The sequence below is a fragment of the Eptatretus burgeri genome, chromosome 14, assembly GCF_056783735.1.
Source record: "Eptatretus burgeri isolate ZD-2024b chromosome 14, Ebu_testis_v1, whole genome shotgun sequence".
In the NCBI taxonomy this organism is placed as follows: Eukaryota; Metazoa; Chordata; class Myxini; order Myxiniformes; family Myxinidae; genus Eptatretus; species Eptatretus burgeri.
In genome coordinates this window covers 44,800,585-44,820,853 of record NC_140974.1, presented here as the reverse complement: position 1 = coordinate 44,820,853, position 20,269 = coordinate 44,800,585, and the positions used below count along the sequence as shown (strand labels likewise).

Genomic DNA, 20,269 nt, shown 5'->3' with positions numbered 1-20,269 from the left:
TTCTCACGTTCTTCAGTCCAGAACTTTGTCATTTTATTTGGGAAGAAGGTGTGAGGCAGTGCTTCCCACTAATTAGCTCAGAGAACGTTTTTCCAGTCTTGTCGTAATGGCGTCCGCATTAACTGACGACTACTATGACTAATTAATATAAAGCATGTTCAATTAGTCCAATGGGGTTGTGTCCTGTCGGAAGAAATCTATTGGTATAACCCAGGCTTTAGACATGGTCAAAGATCACGACCTATCTGGCGGATTATTGAACACAACGATGTGCCTTTGCCATCAAACAGGAATGACTTTCTCTCTGGCAGAAAACAAGGAAGATCTATCAAGAATCCTTTCCGAGATACTCATCACCAAAGCACCAGCAGACAACACGATAATTGTGACTGGTGGATTGATGCAGAAGACATGGGACAGTCAAATAATCCTAATGTTGTCAGTTGTCACAGACAGCTTGAGGGCTGATATGAGGAAGCTGACTTTAAAATTGTTTTACACTGTATTAAAAACTATACAAGACCCATTGTAGTTGCTTCATATGACACTGAACATTTCTTCTATTCCAAGCCTTGACAGGTACTGATACCACTTCTTTCTTTGTCAGAGATGGAAATAAAACAGCTTAGGAAGTATTTCAGAGCCATTATGAATTGGTAAAGCCAGAAACGAACCCGTCCTTATGGAGGCTTTAATTCTCCCAGAATCTGCATATTATATTATGGCTTGTAATAACCCTTCCCACTGTGTGCTATTATGTCATACATATTTACAGAGAGAGAGAGAGAGCATTGGGGACCTCCCCCCACCCTGAACGCCTGGGACCACCTAAAAAAAATTCACCACCTAAAACCCCCCCCCGTGAACCAGTTTTCAACTCATTCCACACAGCAGTTCAGAAATGTATAGAAGTCAAACAATCTCACCAACATTTCTCAAATTATACTTCAATATGCAGTCAAATGTGACCTCACAACTGAGAATACAAAAATACAGAAGCATTCATTTGCAGAATCGACAAAATTCAAAATTATGACGCTGTGGATGCTGCCATATGTCAGCTCTTCTTGAAGCCTCAGACACCTGAAAATATGCTACCTTCAAGTGATGCTCTGATATTTCACATCCAATGATGTCCTGATCAGGCACTGTTAAGGAGGCAAGTCCATGTTCACGATGCTGTCCTTCCAGCACCAGATACAATGGGATTGAAGTATGAGGAAAACGTGTTACTTCCAATATTCATGGCACTTCCTTCAACTCTCAAGGAATGTTTGGAATATTTTATTTGGCACTGAAACACTTCCAACTTTGAGCTACATGATATCGAAGCATCCTATGTGTATCAAATCTCTCGATAACTGTTTCTAGAAACTTGTATTGCATATATTTTGTGGACATAATTTGCTCTCTAAAGGTTTTTTGGGGAATTTTGGGGATTATTTTCGACTTGCACTGTGTTATAAATACAAATAATTTTTTAATCATACTCAGAGATTCAGCATAGTGAAAGTATGTTCATTGAAGTGTTTGCCAATTTTTCTCCCGAAATAACTCTCGGGTTCTGTTTTATGGAAAATTGCCCCAGACTAGTATTTTTGCTGACATGAGAAATGAAGCGTAGCTGATGTTTGGCATATTTGCCCTTTCATTTAATTTTTCATTTTCAAGCCAAAAATACTTTTTCTTTTTCCCTCAACTCCATCTCATCTCCCTACGACGTCAGTGAACATACTCTTATCATTGATCAACTTTAAATTGATAAAATCCATTATTATCCTGCTCACTGGCACAGATTGACACCAGCCTTCGCAGAGACGAGTGTTCCATTTTTAGGATTCGAAATGAGTTTTTCAAGCGATCATATTAAAATTTCAAATGGGGTTTCAATCTGATCCCACTATTTTACTTCATATCGTAGAATTAACCCTGTTTCCTTCTCATAAGCTGGTCAATTTTATCTTCCTTGATACGTTTAATTTGAATATTAATTATTCTCTCACCAACATTTCTCTAGTCTTAAGGCCCAGTCACACCTTGACGTTTTAGCCAGCAATGGCAACGTATTAAAATGTATGTAAAATGCTGGCTTACATTGAACTTTTGATGTTTTTTTTTTTAAAGATTCGGACGTATTCATAACGACTTGGTCTTATGCGCAACATATTAGTAACAGACACAGAACGTTTCGTTGTGTTATAGATAACTTATACCAACGAATGCTGAACCTGTTGTCAGCGTTCATAACCTATGCCCAACGATAGTCTAACTTAGGCAGAGCGCGTTGCACGCATCGCCGGCGATGACGTGGCATAGCTTATTAAAAGGCTGATGCACAACGATTCAAATCATAACCGCCACAGAAATGGAAGTGTCAACATCGCAGTCACACCTTGGCGATCTTGCCAGCGTATGCCGACCTCTGAAAAATGCGTCTAAAACGGCGCACGTCAAATACGGTATGGGTAAGTTTGGTATGCGTGAATAGAACGCTAAAGTATGCTATCATACGTCGTATTAAGTGGAGTACTTCTTGTAATTTTGAACATGTTGAAAATTTTACAACGTACTTGCCGTATGACACACGCTCCGCATGCGATGGGAATAAGTTGTATGCACGATATACGATCGTTGACACACATCGACACACGTTACTTGTGAGTTACTCATAAGTCGAAACACGTCAAGGTAATGGTTAGCGTCAGTGTTCCAGACTCCCGGGTTTTTTTTTTCTTCGGTATGACGGTGTTCAGTCTACAGTGCGGTTATGATTTAAATCGGTGAGCGGCAGCCTATTAATTATATTATATTATAACCGCACTAGAAATCAAAGTGTCAAAATCACCATCATACCGAAGGAAGGAAGAAAAAAAAAAAAAATAATAAAACCAGGGAGTCTGGAACACTGACGCCAACCATGACCTTGATGTGTTTCGACTTATGAGCACCTTACAAGTAACGTGTGTCGATGTGTGTCACCGATTGCGTAACGTGAGTACAACACGTTACTCATAGGTTAGAAATAAGTTTCGGGTACGCTAAACATTACCTCGACGTGTTTCGACTTATGAGTAACTCACAAGTAACGTGTGTCAACGATCGCGTGACGTGTCTAGAACTTATGGCCAGCGTTATGCGGAACGTGTGAGTCATACATTGGCATAAGTCTTAAAATTTCAAGCATGGAAAATTTGAGGACAACCGAAAAGTACAACGTTTAAAGCCAGCGTACAACGACGTATGCCAGTGTTTTTCAGCGTGCTCTCAATGTAATCAAAACTTACCCATAACGTATTCAACGTGTAACAGCGTTTTAGACAAATTTTCAAAAAATCGGCATAAGCTGGCTAAAACGTCAAGGTGTGACTGGGCCTTTAATAAGAGTAACTCTTAATAAAGAAAGGAGGATACGATTGCATCGGATTTTGGATGAATGCCCAAGTACTGAAATCTGCCAACTGCAAGGATCTGGATCACTCACTTCTTTTTGCAGCAGTTCTGTGCCAGGCTAAAACTACTACTCAGCATTTAAAGAATGTTTCTATTCTTCAGTATTTAGACTCTATAATGTTAGGGCCAGTTTATTTGTCTGACAAGATTTCTGTTGCAGGTTTGTCCTGAATATAATTTTTTTCATTGCTAGGTAACCATGAGCCTCGATTATGTGTACCAAAGAAAGAAACCCCTGTCTGGTTGTCAAGGTTCTCTGGTGCTTTCTGACACGTGGATGGAATTTTCCCATTGCTTGGGAATAAACTGGCTAGTTGCTATGCACAGGAATCCACACATTTTTACTTCTGGCAGATGATGTCATGATTCATTCACATGCTCTTTGATCCCTCATGAGAATTCTCTTGTGTTTGCAGGGAGCTTGAAGAGCAGATTTTATGTCTCAGCGCAGGAATAAAACAGCTGCGTGCAAATGCAGCCTCGAGAGCCAAGATATCGGACACTGGAAAAGTGATGCAGCCATATCCCCATCAAATCTCCAAAACCTTTCCAGGAAATTGTCCAAGGAAACAGAGATTACAGGTGAAGCAATTGACAGGCTTACCATTACCGACACAACCTCTTAAACATCAGCCAACGGTTATATACGTCTATTGGCCCGAGGAAGCCTGCTATGAAGCGGGTGAAACGTCACCTGGAAGCGACACCTGAGACCGGGTTTGCTCTTGCTTATTGCCCCAATCAGTGGAGTAGATCTTGTTTACTTTTGGTTGGAAGCACATTTGTTCTTTAAAAAAAATATATATATATATTAATGTGATTATGAAATTCTCCTAACTTGGACCAACGGCATAACGATGACATCATCGCTACGGTGTCTCTGCCAAATCGCCTTGCACTTTTTCAAATTGGGCAATTCTCTCCCCAGAGTCCACACCAGGAAGCTCACCTTTGAATGTTTCCGAACTAGTCACGCCAACGTCACTGTCACTCTCCCCCACCAGCCCGATGTCCAGGCTTTGCTGCCCGCCTTTTTTTTTTTTTTGTATACCTTGGTCGAGGCTCGTATGAGAGCTAACACACAACTCACAGCAAGGAGGCATGAGATAAGAGGGGCGGGAGTGGAAGGGACAAAACATTGGGGAACAGACAGGTGAACTGTGGAAGGGAGAGGGATGGGGAACATGGCAAGGAGAAGATGGACATTACAGGGACTTTCAGGAAGGAAAGCAGGAGAATTGAAGGAAGTGGGCTTGGGTGGATTATCGGGGGTAGAAAAGATCGAGGATTTGGATGGGGGAAGATAAGAGGTGGTGGTGAACAGCTGTTTTGAAAGCCTGGAGGGAAGAATGGGAAAGAATAGAGTGAGGAAGTTTATTCCAAAGGCGGGAAAAAAGAGGAATGAAAGAGTGAAGATGAGCAGTGATTCGTGATTTTGGTAGTTTTACCAGAAGGGGGTTGTTGGCGGACCTTGAGCGCCCTGTGGAAATGTGGTTGGGACAAATCGCAGAGAGAGCAGGGGGGGCAAGGCTGGAGAGGAGTCGGTAGAAGACAGAAAGACCACCGACCAACCTGCGGTGATTGAGTGAGAGGCCCAAAGACTCAGCTTCATTGCGGGAGATGCCAATGATCTTAAAAGCCCTGGTTTCGACAGCGTGAAGTCGAGAAAGGTGGGAGGCAGGAGCACCAGCCCAGAGGGGAGAGCAGTACTCCATCAGGCTACGGACAAAAGCTTTGTAAGTGGTCAGGAGCTCAAGAGGGCCGAGGAAGGACTTTGCACGACGGAGGATTCCCAGTCGGCGACTGGCTTTTGAGGCAAGGTTGGAAATGTGACTTTCCCAGGAAAGGTCATGGCAGATAGTGAGACCCAGAAGCTTGAAAGAAAAGACTTCTTCCAGAGGTTTGTTGAGAAAGTGGATGGGGGGGTTTTGTAAACGGTCCTTTCAAAGAGACATAGTGAGAGTGTGAGATTTGTCTGGATTGAAAGACATGTTCCACGTGTTGGACCAGTTTGTGATTTTATCCAGATCTGCAGTGAGCGAAGAAGCTGCTGCTTGCCGGTCTGAGGGATGACAGATGGTACGGCAGAGGGTGGAGTCGTCGGCAAAGAGAAATAGAGGATTTTCCAGAGAGTCCGAGAGATCATTGATGAAAACCAGAAAAGAACAGGGCCCAGAACGCTACCTTGAGGAACTCCAGCCTGCACAGGAAGAGGGGATGAAAGAACTCCATTTAGGGCCACACGTTGACTGCGACAGGAGAGGAAGTCTGCGAGCCATGAGTGGAGATGGCCTTGAATACCATGGGAAGAGAGTTTGGTGAGTAGGGCAGGGTGCCAGACTGTGTCAAAAGCACGTGATATGTCCAGGGATACGGCTCGGATTTCCTGTCTGGCATTGAGGACCTCCATCCATTGATGGGAGAGCAGTAGCAGCATATCCAGGGTAGAGTGACCTGGTCTGAAACCAAATTGATGATTGGAAATCAAGCCATTGGAGAAGAGGAAGGATTTCATGTCTGAAGCGATGATGGATTCCATAACCTTGCTGATGATTGGGAGAAGGCTGATTGGTCTGTAGTTACAGGGATCTGTTTTTGCACCTTTTTATGCAGGGCAGTGATGTTAGCAGATTTCCAAGCAGATGGCAGATGACCTTGGGAAAATGAGAGGGTGAATAGAACAGAGAGAGGGTGAGCAAGAGCAGAAGAGCAGGCTTTGAGGACACGTGGGCTGATGCCGTCTGGACCGGTTGCAGAATCTGACTCGAGGTTTGAAAGCAAGCTCTCCACCTTGTCAGGAGAAAAGGATACAGAGTCCAGGGACAGTTGGGTGCGACTGGGTAAAGTGGGTAGAGATAGTGATGGGTTTGGGACACAAGATTTAGCTGCAAACACCGAGTTTAGACATTCAGCTTTATCACGTGTGGAATCAGCAGTGCGGCCATTTGAGGTAAGGGAGGGGATGGAGGGGGAACATACACCAGAAACGGATTTGATTAAACGCCACCAGGATTTTGAGGAGGGAGAGAGGTTTGAGAGTTCAGACTTGAGATGAGAAAGATGTTGTTTTCTGGCTCTCCTGAGGGTAGATACACACTTGTTCCGAGCTTTGTGGAAAGAACTGAGATTGCCCTCAGTTGGGTTTGCTTTCCATGAGGCAAAGGCAAGTTGTTTCAGGACAACTGCCTCGCCACAAGCTTCAGTAAACCAAGGGCGGGAGGAAGGGTAAGACAGCTGAACACGAGAGGGGATAAATCTGTGCATGAGGGAGAGCAAGTTTCTTTGAAAGAATTCCCAGGATGAGTTGATGTTTGAGAAAGTAGTGATAGGAGACCAGTCTGTAAGTTTGATGGCTGCTCGGAGAACCTGCCAGTCGGCTTGAGTGAAATGCCAGACTCGACGGCAGTGAGGTGGTTCTCTGATAACAGCCAGAGAGATGTCCACTTTAACAAGGATGTGGTCAGAAGAACCAATTGGAGCGAAGGAAGAGCAGCAGATATTGTCAGGGAAATTTGTCAAAATCAGATCCAGAAGAGATGGAGTACCATTGGTTGAGATCCGGGTCGGGAAGTTGACCGATTGAGTCAGTCCCAATGAGTCACAGAAAGCTTTTGCTGATGTCCCATGGCAGGTGAGAGAGGTACCCACACCTAGCCAACTGGCGTGATGACAATTGAAGTCGCCACATAAGAGGAAGAGAGAGTTTGGATGAGAAGATAGAAGATGGTCCATGTTTTCGGAGAGTGAGGTGTAGATGGAGTCATCACTGTTCGGTGGACGGTACAGTACACATATAAACATGAGGTGGGAGTGGAGGGGAAGCCGAAGCCGAAGCCAGAGGTATTCCTGGGGGTGTGGGGGAGTGAGAGCAGTGCAGGGAGAGTGAGGAATAGAGTCTTTGATGAAGAGAGCAACACCTCCACCAGGACGAGGCTCAGGTCTGTCATACCGTAAGAGGGAGTAACCAGGGAGAGATACTTGGGAGTCAGACACGTCTTGGGAGAGGAAAGTTTCTGTTAGGCAGATAATGTCTGGTTTGTCAGTGGCAACCTGCATGGAAAGATCTGAAAGGTTTGAGCGAAGGCCCCGGATATTTGAGGTCCACACTTTTAATGAAGAGGTAGGGGAGGAGGCTTTGGGTGCAGGAGGTGGAGGGGCGGGGGAGGGGAGGACGAGGGACGAGGGGGGGAGGTAAGGAGCGTTGCTGAAGGAGTGTGGGCTATTGCAGAATAGCGAGGGGAGGGGGCCGAATGAGGAGGAGAAAAGGCTCTGTGGTGCTGGGAGAGAGGGGGGACAAGAGACAAGGAAGATGGCAGTTGAGGATTTGAGGAGGTGGAGTGAAGAGATGGAGGTGAGAGGGCAGTGGAGGGAGGCAGGTTGGTGGATGAGAGGGGGGGCAACTTAGAGAAGGAAGAGTGAGGGGGATGAAAGGTGGGAGAAAGGTGAGGGGGGAATTTTTGAAAGAGGTGAGAGGGAGGCTTGGAGGGAGAAGAGTGGGATGGTTGCTTTGAGAGAGAGGGGTGAGAGGGGTGAGTTGGCACTGAAGTTGGAAAAAAAGAATGGTTGATGGAAAGCGAGCATCCATGGCAAACTGTGGTTTTTAAAAGTTTTAGGTCAGAGATGCGATTTAACACAATTCTTGATGGATGCAATGAAGGCGAATTCAGAGCATGGAGAGAAGAAGCGCTGTAATAGTTGGATTTTTTAGGCAAGGAATGAAGTTCCGGTTTTGAGCGGCAAGAGGTCTCCTCGGGGCTCCCTGCTGACGTTCTCAAAGTTAAGTTCCGGTTGTTATTTGTCCCGTTTTAACTGTTTAATTTTCTCACCTACATGTTAATGTGTGTTCCTAGTTCGGTTTTGTTTCAAAAATCGTGCTATTTTGTGAGTATTTATGTCGACGTTCTAACCTGGTGTTTGAGGCCTAGTCCTAGGCTTGAGGCCTACCGGTTCCACTCGGTGTTCGATCGTTTTTTTTGTTTGTTTCTACCTTTTCTACCTTTTGCCTTTACCTTTTCCAGCTCCGCCTTCAGTTCACCTTTGACCCACCTTCATTTCCTCCCTAATTCCCTTGCCCAACACTCGCATATCACTCTTTAGTGTTTGTATATCCTCAGCCAGTTTTTGCATAGTCCCGTCCATTTTTTGTATATTCCCATTCATATCACCCCCCCTCCCCCAGTTGGTCTCGTGCCAGTTCCATCCATTCCAGCATTTGTTTCATTATTTCCATAAACTGGTTTGTATCCAGTGACTTTGGCAAAGCCGATCTGATACTATTGGGTGTGGATCCCATGGGAATCGCTTCATCCTCCAGGAGGGGAATTTGACGCGGTGGGGGCCCCCGCTCAGGACGGGGGAAACTTTTACCTGATGCTTATCAACCTGCTCCACCCTTAGCTCGCTTCCCTCATCCTTACTACCTTCCCACCGAAACGCCATCTTGAACACGTCCGTCATTTCCCGTATGCGTTTAATCTCCAAATAAAAAATTATATTTATTTCCCTTAAATTTCCAAGCATTCTTTTCTCCTGACACCCATTATCGTGATCAACAATTTCATATCCCCTATGAAATGTTGATCAGAGTTCAAATCCTACTACCTGACAACATACGTTGCGTGTAGGGGGTTCGAAAAATCCCACTCTCATGACACCAAATGTCACAGCCGTGGTTAGGTTAATTTCCCCAACCCAATTGTCGTGGATGAGTGGTTAACACCAACCAGGCCGGATCACCGAGCGGTTTTCCTTCGAGGCGAACATGTGATCCTTGGAGATTATGGCGCGTGCAGGAGGGGAATGGGCGGCAAATGCATGTACGCGATAGATGCACAGCACAAAGGGGTTTATCTCGAACCCACGACAAATAGACAACACAAGCAACTTAAAATAAACACGGGGGTTTAATGAAAATAGATCATATATTTGCAATGGTAATAATTCAAAATGTAATAATGAAATGTGAGGTAAATGAAAGCCTAAAGTCGAGGCGCCTCAACACACTGACTATAATACAGACAAGGGGAAAATGAAATAAAAGAAAATTCTCCCTTTATTCTGGCACTTAGCTTTGGCCAGAGATGGTCTTTTATGAACTTGGCGATCGAGCCGCATCGTCCTGCGCGGGAAGATGCGCTCAAAATGGTGCCGAGCCGCTCTCTGGGCGGGAAACGTACATGAGGTAATTTGTGAAGGGGTATTCAACACCAGGGCTCACTAACTGCCGTGCGGCTTCTTCTCATGAATGAATTATGCCAAATGTTCCTCTCTTGCAGGAGGTCTACTCACAACAATAACCCACCTTCATCCTTGAACACACAACGGGATAACGCCGAGTTCGCTGAGATGCACACTCCTCTTTCTCATAATCGTACAACTTCACGACTAAGCCGAACAGGAATGGCTGGCGTCTTGCCCAGCATGCTGCAAATTCACCAGCACGAACACGAGAATTGCGCAGCCATTTTGTCGTGCCGAGAGAGCAAAAAACGAGTTCTTCTTTCTCTGCCATGTTCCTCCACCAACGCTGTCCTCTCACAACTGTCCGCTCTTCGAACTTCACTTTTCCTCTACCGGCTCTCTGGTGTCACGCCCTTTAATCATAAGCCCCGGGGACGTGACTTGCTGGTACAAAGCTGTGAAGGCAGGGCTTCTTGCCTGCTTGGACATGCAGGCATTGTTGTTGTTGTTGTTGTTGTTGTTGTTGTTGTTGTCAGAACATAATTGTATCGCTGGTTTGTCAATGCAAAAACATAGGAAAAGGTCACAGGGGACAATTACATCCTGGGGTGGAATTAGCCTTAATCCCTATCTAATTAACACACCACACCCCCTGTGTGGTGATAAGTAACACTTAAGCTCACAGTTTCCCTTTTTAATTTACATCAAGATGTCTCCTACACGTCCACGGACCAAGCAACTCTATACAATACCAACTTTGCGATGAAATTCCTCCCTCTACCCCCACAAACATAACAAGATGAGACCAAACATGTTGAAAAACTATTTACATTCCGAATTTATCAGAAAGGTAGTCCCACAAAGTATTTCAAATAATATGCACAAAACAGCTCATTAATATTCATGACCCTGGGAGTACCATAGCAAGTGAGGAATTGAGTGTCAGGGAGGAAGTAACACATCTATCGTTCTGACTGACAGTTTTGCCCACTACCATAGTTGATTTTGCTTTATCTTATACTCCAAATCGACTTATAGGCGGAAAAGGATGGTGTGCGCCACATGTTTGTTGAAAGAGTACTTTTACAGCTAAAACTACTTTCTGCTCTGCACTTAATATGAGTACTCACATGTACTACTTACTTAATAGATGTCCTCACATCTTGTGAGGAGAGAGTGGAACTTGGACTGTGTGTGTATGTGTGTGTGTGTGTGTGTGTGTGTGTGTGTGTGTGTGTGTGTGTGTGTGTGTGTGTGTGTGTGTGTGTGTGTGTGTGTGTGTGTGTGTGTGTGTGTGTGTGTGTGTGTGTGTGTGTGTGTGTGTGTGTGTGTTTGGCCTAAATGTGCTCCTGCCTCATTCATGCCCTCTTGCTAAGAGGGGCAGACATTTCCGCTTTGTCTTGCTGAGGAGATGGGTGAACCTTGAATCAAGCCAGCAAGCATACAAGGCTTGATGAACTCAATAGATGTACTCACAGCGACTATACAAGTCTGTGGCAAGTGTATGTAACAAGAGCACCTTAAAAGCTATAACCATGCACGACTGTGTAGTTTTTTGGGGGTATACAAAGTCAAGGCTCATGGAAGAGCTAGAACACGGAATGGATCAGGTTCTTTGTCCATACCCAGGTTTTTATACTTTGCCACATCTAGGGATGTGAGGTGAGACACAGGAGCCACAACTCACAGTCAAGAGCAACATTCCCTGTCACTGCTCTTCCATGAGCCTTAACTCCCCTTTAAAAAACAGCTGAACTATCTGGTCAGGTTTGACTTCGTGAGAGGTCTTCCTGATGAGTGATGTGATTTTTGTTTATTTCATTACAGGAAAGGAACTTTACCCCAGAAATGGACAGTGGATTTGTGGATTCTGAGAGCAACAGCAGAAATATATATCCCTCTTGTGTCTCATTACCAACCACCAACACGAAGTAAGACTTTCAAGTGCATAGAGTTCTCTTTTGGTGAAATTTTTATTTTGTATTCTAAATAAAATGGTCCAAGGAACAAGTGGAGTAATCAGTTATAGATTAATCCATTAATTCTTTATATCTACGTGTTTAAATCGGTTGTTTTGCATTCGTTTAAATCGGAATCGTCATAATCGAAAATGTAAAAACAAATAATTATATTGTCCTGATGCTCACCTGGATCAGGAGCAACAATCACTCAAACCCCCTGCAGAACCCCTTAGACCCTGGATTTTTTTTTTAATGCCGTGAACAAACTTTAGTACATCACGGGTGATGAAGGTTGTGGTCGTTTCATTGAAATTGTGTGTGTAGTTTCAGAGAAGAGAGCAAATACCTATTTTGTGGGGTCAAAACCCCCGAGGGAGAGCCCTAAAATGAGGGCAGATTGTGATGCGGTCAATACACCTTCGTTAGGCATCAGATATGAAGCTTGTGCCACAGTGTTCAATTATATACAGTGTTTCAATTGAAATAAAAGAGGTATTTTAAAGATCGTAAAAGAATAACCTGGAAGTTTAACACTATTGAAGCGCGATTAAGATACGGCCAAGCGTTACCGCCGTTTGACACACTGGCTAATGTCTTCAAATGATGGAAGAACTAACTCCCTGTTGCTTTTCACAATGCTTAACCAATAGAAGCAAAGAACCGGACAGTTTAGAGAAAGGTGTTTATAATGATTTGCATGGTTAGGGTGTTGGGATTAGGATCCTAGGGTCCTGAGTTTAAATCCCGCTCGGTCGTTTAATTAATACCAGTTGGGGTTGATCTGCCAGTCATCCTTCCGAGGTTGGCAAAATGAGTATCAGCTTGCTGGGATTATTGAGCCATTTGAGTATTCTGTGTCAGAGTGGTGACCTGTCCAGGATTGTGCCCAATAGCCTAGGAGACTGCTTCGACAGCACCAATGCTTTGTACAGAGTATGGTCCCAATGGATGGATGGATGGATGGGCCAAGTTTCATCAAAATGGTGTGTTTGGTTCAAGCAATAATGACTGAAGTGTTTACAGACTGACTGACTGACGAACAAACTCACCTGTGGACACTGCTCGATCACATTAACTGACCGGAATAAAATCCAGGTGAGCTAAAAAGCGTGTTTCCCTCTACTCATCTTCACCCCCTCCCCTTTATCCTTTCCAATTCAAAACCCCCTTTGGTCAGGCATGCACTGGATGCTCGGCTTGCCCCATGTCCACTGAACTTTGAAAGATAATGGAATTTACCAGAATCCACAGTCATCAAGGGGAAGGCCAAGATGTGTGCCCATGCTGCTTGAAACAAGGGCCAATGAGATCTAAACTCAGCCCCTTCCAGCCCTATCCAGCGAATGAAGGAAAGGAGTGACGTCATGTGTGGTCATTTTAATTACACTCACCAAAACATCGAACAGTTAAGTGGAGTCAAGACGGTGATTCTCAAGCAGTCTTCACGACGTTCTGCACCAGCTTCTCCACCAGACTCCACACGAGATTCCGCTAAGTCCTTCAACAAGCTGATCAGCCTGGGATGAAAGATGACTGCAGGTCACACCCTTGTGCATTGATCTGAAAAGAAACATTTCATTTTCTCCGTGTTAGTATTAATATTGTTTTGTAATAACACTAATATTATACTGTTATCATTGGTGTTGTTATTATCCCCTGCCAACCAACAAAGTTGGCGGGGGATATAGAAATGGATTCCAGCCGTCCGTCCGTCCGTCACATTTCGTTTCCGGAGCTGAACTACAAATCCCCTCAATATATATTTACGAAATTTGGTACACATATCAAGCAAGTGGTGAACTGGTGCCTTTTGATATTTTCTAATTGATAGGTCACATGGTTTGGCAGCCATGTTGGATTCAAGAAAAATATTAAATAATGTTTTCTCTGGAATCACATAACCTAACGAACCGAAAATTTGCAACTATCATCTTCCATCATGTCTGCATACATAGTAAAAATTATGACATCACAAGTCACATGGTTTGGAGGCCATCTTGGATAGAAAAACACACCTCATCCGATTAACACGAAACTTCACACACGTATTCCACTGGAGGATTGGAGTCAGAATGTAAATTTATGATGTCATAGGTCACATGGTACGTCAGTCATCTTGGATTGAAAATTAATAAATTTTGAAAATCTTCTTCTCCAGAACGGCTGGACAGATTGAGGCAAAATTTCACATACACTTTCCCCAAGACATCCTTTCAGAAGTTTGTTAATTTCTAATCGATAGGTCACATGGTTTGGTGGCCATATTGAATTTACCTTAACACCTTCAAACATCTTCTTTTCCAGAACGGCTGGTCAGATCAAGGGGAAACTTCACATACATATTGCACACGGTTAGGGAATATAAGTTTGTTAATCCTCATTTACTATGGCGGGGGATATCGAAGACTTTATCTTCAACGGATGCTAGTTACTTTTGTTATTACGAGGGTCACTCCAAAAGTATAATGCCCCATTTTGTTTTTTACAGCACTATATTTATTCTGTAGCATTGTTACTTGTACAGTGTATAGGTACATCATCGAGGAACATAACACTATTTCTCTACATAATCACTATCATACTCAACTGCCTTGCACCATCTCGGAACAAGAGCCCGTATGCTTTTGCAGTAAAATTACCATCCTGTGTCCTTCAGCCACTGTTTCACAGCCTTCATGAGGGAGTCATCATCCGCAAATTTTGTCCCACCAATGCCATCCTTCAGATTACCAAAAAGATGGTGGTCCAATGGTGCCAGATCGGGACTGTATGGAGGATGGGGCAACACAGGTCACCTGATCTTTTGCAATGGCTTCCATGGTTCTCAGACTAGTGTGGGGTTGAGTATTGCTGTGTTGCAGGAAAATGTCCTGCATGCGCCTGTGTGGTCGAACATGGCTCAGACGTGCAAGAAGTTTCTGCAACCTTTTCACGTACGCCTCTGAATTGATGTCGGTTCCTTGTGGTATGATATAAACCAGAGTAATCCCCTCCATGTCCCAGAAAACAGTCGCCATGACCTTACCGGGGAGGGTGCAGCTTTGAACTTCTTTTTTACATGGAGAATTTGCATGATGCCATCCATTGACTGTCTCTTCTGTCCTTTGTCATCAAACCACACAAGCAGTTCTGAACAAAATGGTTTTGCGCTGATCCTTGTGTGTGTGTCTGTCAATTGTCAAGGAACCCACTGAGCACAGACCTTTGCATAATCCAACTGTTTCATTATTCTGCACATGCTTGCTTCACCAATGTCCAGTTTGAGTGACAGTTCTCTAACAGTTGCTCATCTGTCTGCCATACTGATGCTGTTCACCTTTTCAACATTGACACCTGTCTGTGCTGATCGTGGCCTACCACTGCGAGGGCAGTCACGCATATCGGCATGTTCAACTCATGCAGATGTTATCTGCTTTGCCCATCGAACAACTGTGCTGAGTTCAACAGCATCAGCCCCATATGCCTTCTATAGTCGCTTATGGATGTTTCCAATAGTCTCCTTCTCACACACCAATAATTCACCAACAGCACATTGCTTCTGATGGACATCCATTGGGGTAGCCAGATTTGATGACTGCTACAGCTACGCCACATGTAGGAGGACAATGTAATGATCATATTATGAGGTGGGAAGGACATAGTACCGACACACTGTACAAGTATCAATGCTGTGGAATAAATATAGTGTTATAAAAAAATGTGGGGCTTTACTTTTGGAGTGACCCTTGTCAAAGCGGCCTTGGAAAAAAAATGCCACGATTCGCTATCTTAATACTGATATACACCTCGACATGGATTTTGCCAATGGCGAAAACCCCCCTTGGGGATGGGGCAAATGAAGTCGCTACAACCTCCATCATGTGACCCTCAGTCCTCCTGTCAAGTTTGATTGACGTTGGATAAGTAATGACTGAATGTATAATGGTCAAAAAGATACAAACAGACAGACAGATACACAGACACAAAATTATGTATTTTAGTATGATCAGATGTGATCACCAAATTATGTATTTTAGTATGATCAGATAGTATGATCAAACACCTGGGTGATGTCTGTGCTTGCCACACTGTTCTTTTGCCCACTTCTTCTCCCCTTCCCTCCCCTCACACCAGCTCCACCAGTAAATTCATTTTGCTAAACTATTACATTGAATTAATGTGGTGTAGATGTGGTGCAGTTGGATAAGGCTTTAGACACCATATGTGTTCACTTTTTTCTTTTTAGAAAGTTGCCTCGTGTTGCGGGAAGAAAGTTGCGGGAAGCCCTTTCGGAGTTTGAGGCTGAAACCTTGGAGGAAGCAAAGGAATCACGAATGAGAGATGGAACAGAAACAAGATCCTCATGTAGCAGTCTTTCCTTATTTCCAAACGGTCACCAGCGGAATATGACATCGCAACAAACCTGTGGAAAAGGTTGTGGGAAGGCCTGCAAGTTCCTTCTTCGATCAGCTTATCACAACATTATATAGTTTAAACTCAGAATAACACCATAAAAACTCATTAAGAGTCATTATCTTCCATAAAACAATTTAATTCTCAGGTACGTCAGTTTAGCATACATTCATTACTTTTACCACAGACATGCAACACCCCAACTCTGCCCCTGCTCATCCAACACTGTGCTTCATCACTTTAAGAAATGTTGCAGTCTTGTACTCTGCTGGCACCATCAATCCTTTAAATTTCTGGAATGATCTGTGTCCTATGAAACATGCTTCATGACATTAACTGCACAAGGACACCAGAACATGCCAGCAATGGAATGGGTTGATCATATGAGAGTAATAATATAATAATACCATTCCTTTTGCACCAAAAATGGGCATAGGGCTGCCAAGGTAGCTCATTGGCAAAGAGTACAGTCCTGGATGTGCCAACACTCCAACATAGGTCACCCAAAATTGTTATTACTCCAGCACTCAGAAGGATGACCACCTGGTGTTAATTCAACAAAACAAACAGGGGCTTAAATTCAGGACTCTACAGTCTCAAGCCAGGCATCTTAAGCACTAAGCAAACACCTGGATTCACATTAGAGTACAGTATATTAATCTATAATGTTGAACTTTTGCACAATAAAATGTTCTGTTGAATGACCCTGCAAAAATATAGGTCATATGAGGACACTATGATATAAATAAAATAAAGTATGAAACGAAACTCAGTTCCAAAGCATGAAATCTTTGGAAGTGAAGTTTCACGATTTTGGAATCACTGCTCACAGTGCACATACTGTGTGTTGGAACTAAGTGAACAACTCAACTTATCAACTGTGAGTTATTTTAGCACCGATAATACATTAAGTGTGTTAAAGATATAGATGTGCAAGACCTCACCAATTGGCTGATTTCTGAGTCTTTTGAATAATTAAATTGGTCGATATTATTTTCACTTACACCATGACTATCCCAAGCAGGGCTGTTTAGGGGAAGTTCCATTTTTTTGATCCTACTGTATTACATTAATTAATATCTATGATCACAGGGTATGGTCGTACTCCATATGTAGGGATGGTATGGGAAAAAAATGGCCACCCTTTCAAATGTCTACAAAACGATTGGCTTAAAAATGCATACCGAATGAAGTCATAAGCATTTAAAAAGCATACCTTTTATTCTCAAAAGTTTTCATAACGAACTAGAATGAAAATTACATCAGGAAAGTACCACATCGAGATATCGCAAAATTGCTGATTTGTTCGTCTGCTGATTTGTTGATAAATTTCATCGTGCTGAGAAAAATAATGGCTCAGGCAATTATAATGATTCCAGCAAAATGAAGCGACATTCTCTCTTTGGTAATGCACCAGTACCATAACAAAACTAGATGGTATTCACAGAATGCATACCCCGTGCAGTCTTCAGAAGGACTTGGTGCGAGCCAACTCTTTTGTCACTGAACAAACTCAAATCCACCATGTTTTGTCATAACTCATCCACAACATTTTGAGATGTCATGATATATATATATATATATATATATATATATATATATATATATATATATATATATATATATATATGTATATATATATATATATATATATATATATATATATATATATATATATATATATATATATATACATACATACTGAAAAATGTGTAGCTCGGGAATCATTAAATGAGAGAGAAAGCACACTGAGCATTAAAAGGAAAAGAAAACAACCTTTTATTGGGCCTGACGTTTTGGGAGGTGTCTAGTTTCCATCCTCAGAGGCAGTTATGAAAACGGTTTACACTTCAAAATTCAGTTTGTATTATTATTGGCCTGTGTGCACGTGTCTGAGTGCCTGATTGGCTGTTATTCCACCAATGGGGTCAAGGATGGGTAGTTATGAAAACGGTTTATATTTGAAAATTCAGTTTGTATTATTATTGTCCTGTGTGCACATGTCTCAGTGCCTGATTGGCTGTCATTCCACCATTGGGGTTGAGGATGGGTTAAGTGAATGGAACAGAAGTTTGGATTGGTGTGTTGGCTTCTGGATTGGAGCCTGTGTCCAGAGTGGTTGTTGTCATGGTCCTGCAATGTTTGTGTGAGTGTCTGTGTCGGGCTTGGTAAGTTGCGTTGAGGTCAACATGCCTGTTGATTGAGCAGCCATCAGACCACCATGCCTCAATAACCTCATGGCTTGCCTTGGAGGGGCCATCCCCATGACTGTGGCTTCTTCCCAAGTGAAGGAGTGGTGCAGAGTATCGTGTGTGGCGATGGTGGAGGATGTATCGTGTCTGACGTCTATGTGTTGGTGTTCAGTCAGTCTGGTGGCCAACCTTTTCCCTGTTTGACCCATGTAGTGCATGGTGCAGTCATGACAGGAGATGTTGTAAATCGTCTGACATCTGTCAAATCTGTCTATTTTATCTTTCAGTTTTGGTGGCAATGTCTGAAGAGTAGAGTTGGGTTTGTGGGCAATGCGGACACCGTGGGGCTGGAGCAGATGACAGGCAAGTTCAGATGCTGTTTTTATATCGGGTCCTGTCACTGTCTTTGTGCACTTTGTTGTTTTGTCCTGTCCTGGTCTTGTTTTTTCACTGGCATTTCATGATGATCTGCCGGGGATTATGATTGAATAGCAGCATTTGTTGGACTCTGGATTTTGCTGCGTCAATCTGCCTAATGACCACAATGGGACTTAGCTCGGTCCAGTAGTGGTTTTGCACAGCTCATCTTGTGACATAATGGGTGGCCACTGTTGTTGTCCAGTATCTTGTCTGTGTGTGTGTGTGGGCTTGCGGTATCATGTTGAGCCTATTTGGCCATCTGGTTTCCTGGAGAGTAAGACATCCAGGAATGCCAGTGAGCCTTCTTTTTCAACTTCACAAGTGAATTCGAGCTCTGGTGACCTCGAGTTTAGGTGGGTGTTGAAGCTTTTGAGTTGATTGGCCTTTATGATCACAAATGTATCATCCACGTACCGTAGCCATAACTTGGGCCTGTGCTCATCAATTAGGGTGGCATCCTCAAAGGCTTGCACGACGAGCTCTGCTATGAGGCCTGAAATCGGTAACCCCATTGGTGTTCCCTGTCGTTGGTGATACACAGTTCCGTTGAAGGTGAAGTATGTCGAGGTCATGCACAGATTCACAAGCAACATGATTTGTGCAGAACAGAGTTTGCTGTTCTCTGCTTGCTTTGTGTCTTTGTCAATATAACTATGCAAGGTTTCGGTCATCAGTTGTGTGGGAATTGACTGAACAATGAGATGACGTCAAAGAAGACAATTTAATCGTCTTCCTGCAGCTGGATGTCCTTGATTCTCGTGAGGAAATAATCCGCGTTGTGGATAGTGCATGGTGAGTTGTGGGACAGATGTTTCAAGCGTTGGAATAGGTGCGTGGCTGGGTTATATGTTTGTCCTCATTGGAGTGAGACGATCGGCTGTAGTGCAACATTTTCTTTGTGGATTTTTGGTAGGCAGTAGAAGCAAGGTAGGAGTGAGTCTGTAGGGCACATGGCCAAAAACTCAGCTTCAGACAGGAGTCAACTTTGACATAATTTCTGTCGCGTTTTTCATACCTGTCTTTCAATGGCTTGTATAAGGTCTTTTGTGACTACTTCATATGTCAATTCGTCATTGAGGAGAGCTGCAGCTTCCCTGTTGCAATCACTTTTGTTCAATACCACCGTTGATCGACCCTTGTGTGCAGGAACAATGATGATGGAGCTTTCTTTGCACAAATCTCAAAGAGCAAGGCGTTCATGGTTTGTAATAAATGACACACATGTTCAGACAGACACCGACACAAACATTGCAGGCCCATGGAAACAGCCACTTTGGACACAGGCTCCAATCCAGAAGCCAGCATGCCAATGAAAACTTCTGTTCCATTCCATTCAAAACTTCTCAACCCATCCTCAACCCCATTGGTGGAACGACAGCCAATCAGGGACTCAGAAATGTGCACACAGGACAATATTAATACAAACTGAATTTTGAGATGTAAATAATAAATAATTGTTTTTTGCTATTTCCAATTTGTCTCGGTGTCTTTTACTTCATTGGTCCGATGCAGTGCACAAGCAAGGTTAGACGGGACGTTCTTCCACAATAATTTGCTTTGTTAGCCAGCGCACACTCACTGTAACGCTCGGCAATAATCCGAGTGTGTTCTGAGGGCACTGACCCCTATTAGCTGGCCATCCACAGGTAAGATATCTTGTGAACTAGTGTAACC

The 20,269-nt window shown here is 43.4% G+C and overlaps 1 protein-coding gene and 1 long non-coding RNA gene across 11 annotated transcripts in view; one reads left to right on the top strand and one right to left on the bottom strand.

Moving 5' to 3' along the window:
• Positions 1-20,269, top strand: part of AKNA (AT-hook transcription factor) — a 62,100-nt gene that overhangs the window by 35,357 nt on the left and 6,474 nt on the right. For all 10 annotated transcript variants that reach the window (XM_085854581.1, XM_085854578.1, XM_085854576.1 and 7 more), the window contains 3 exons: positions 3,867-4,032; positions 11,458-11,561; positions 15,817-16,004. In XM_085854581.1, coding sequence (XP_085710707.1) covers positions 3,867-4,032; positions 11,458-11,561; positions 15,817-16,004 — 458 coding nt within the window. The remainder of the gene's footprint in view (positions 1-3,866; positions 4,033-11,457; positions 11,562-15,816; positions 16,005-20,269) is intronic.
• Positions 9,251-15,939, bottom strand: LOC147013068 (uncharacterized). Its single transcript, XR_015051182.1, has 3 exons — positions 15,803-15,939; positions 12,983-13,151; positions 9,251-10,181 (listed from the first exon to the last, which is right to left on the bottom strand). It is a non-coding gene; the product is annotated as an uncharacterized LOC147013068 (long non-coding RNA).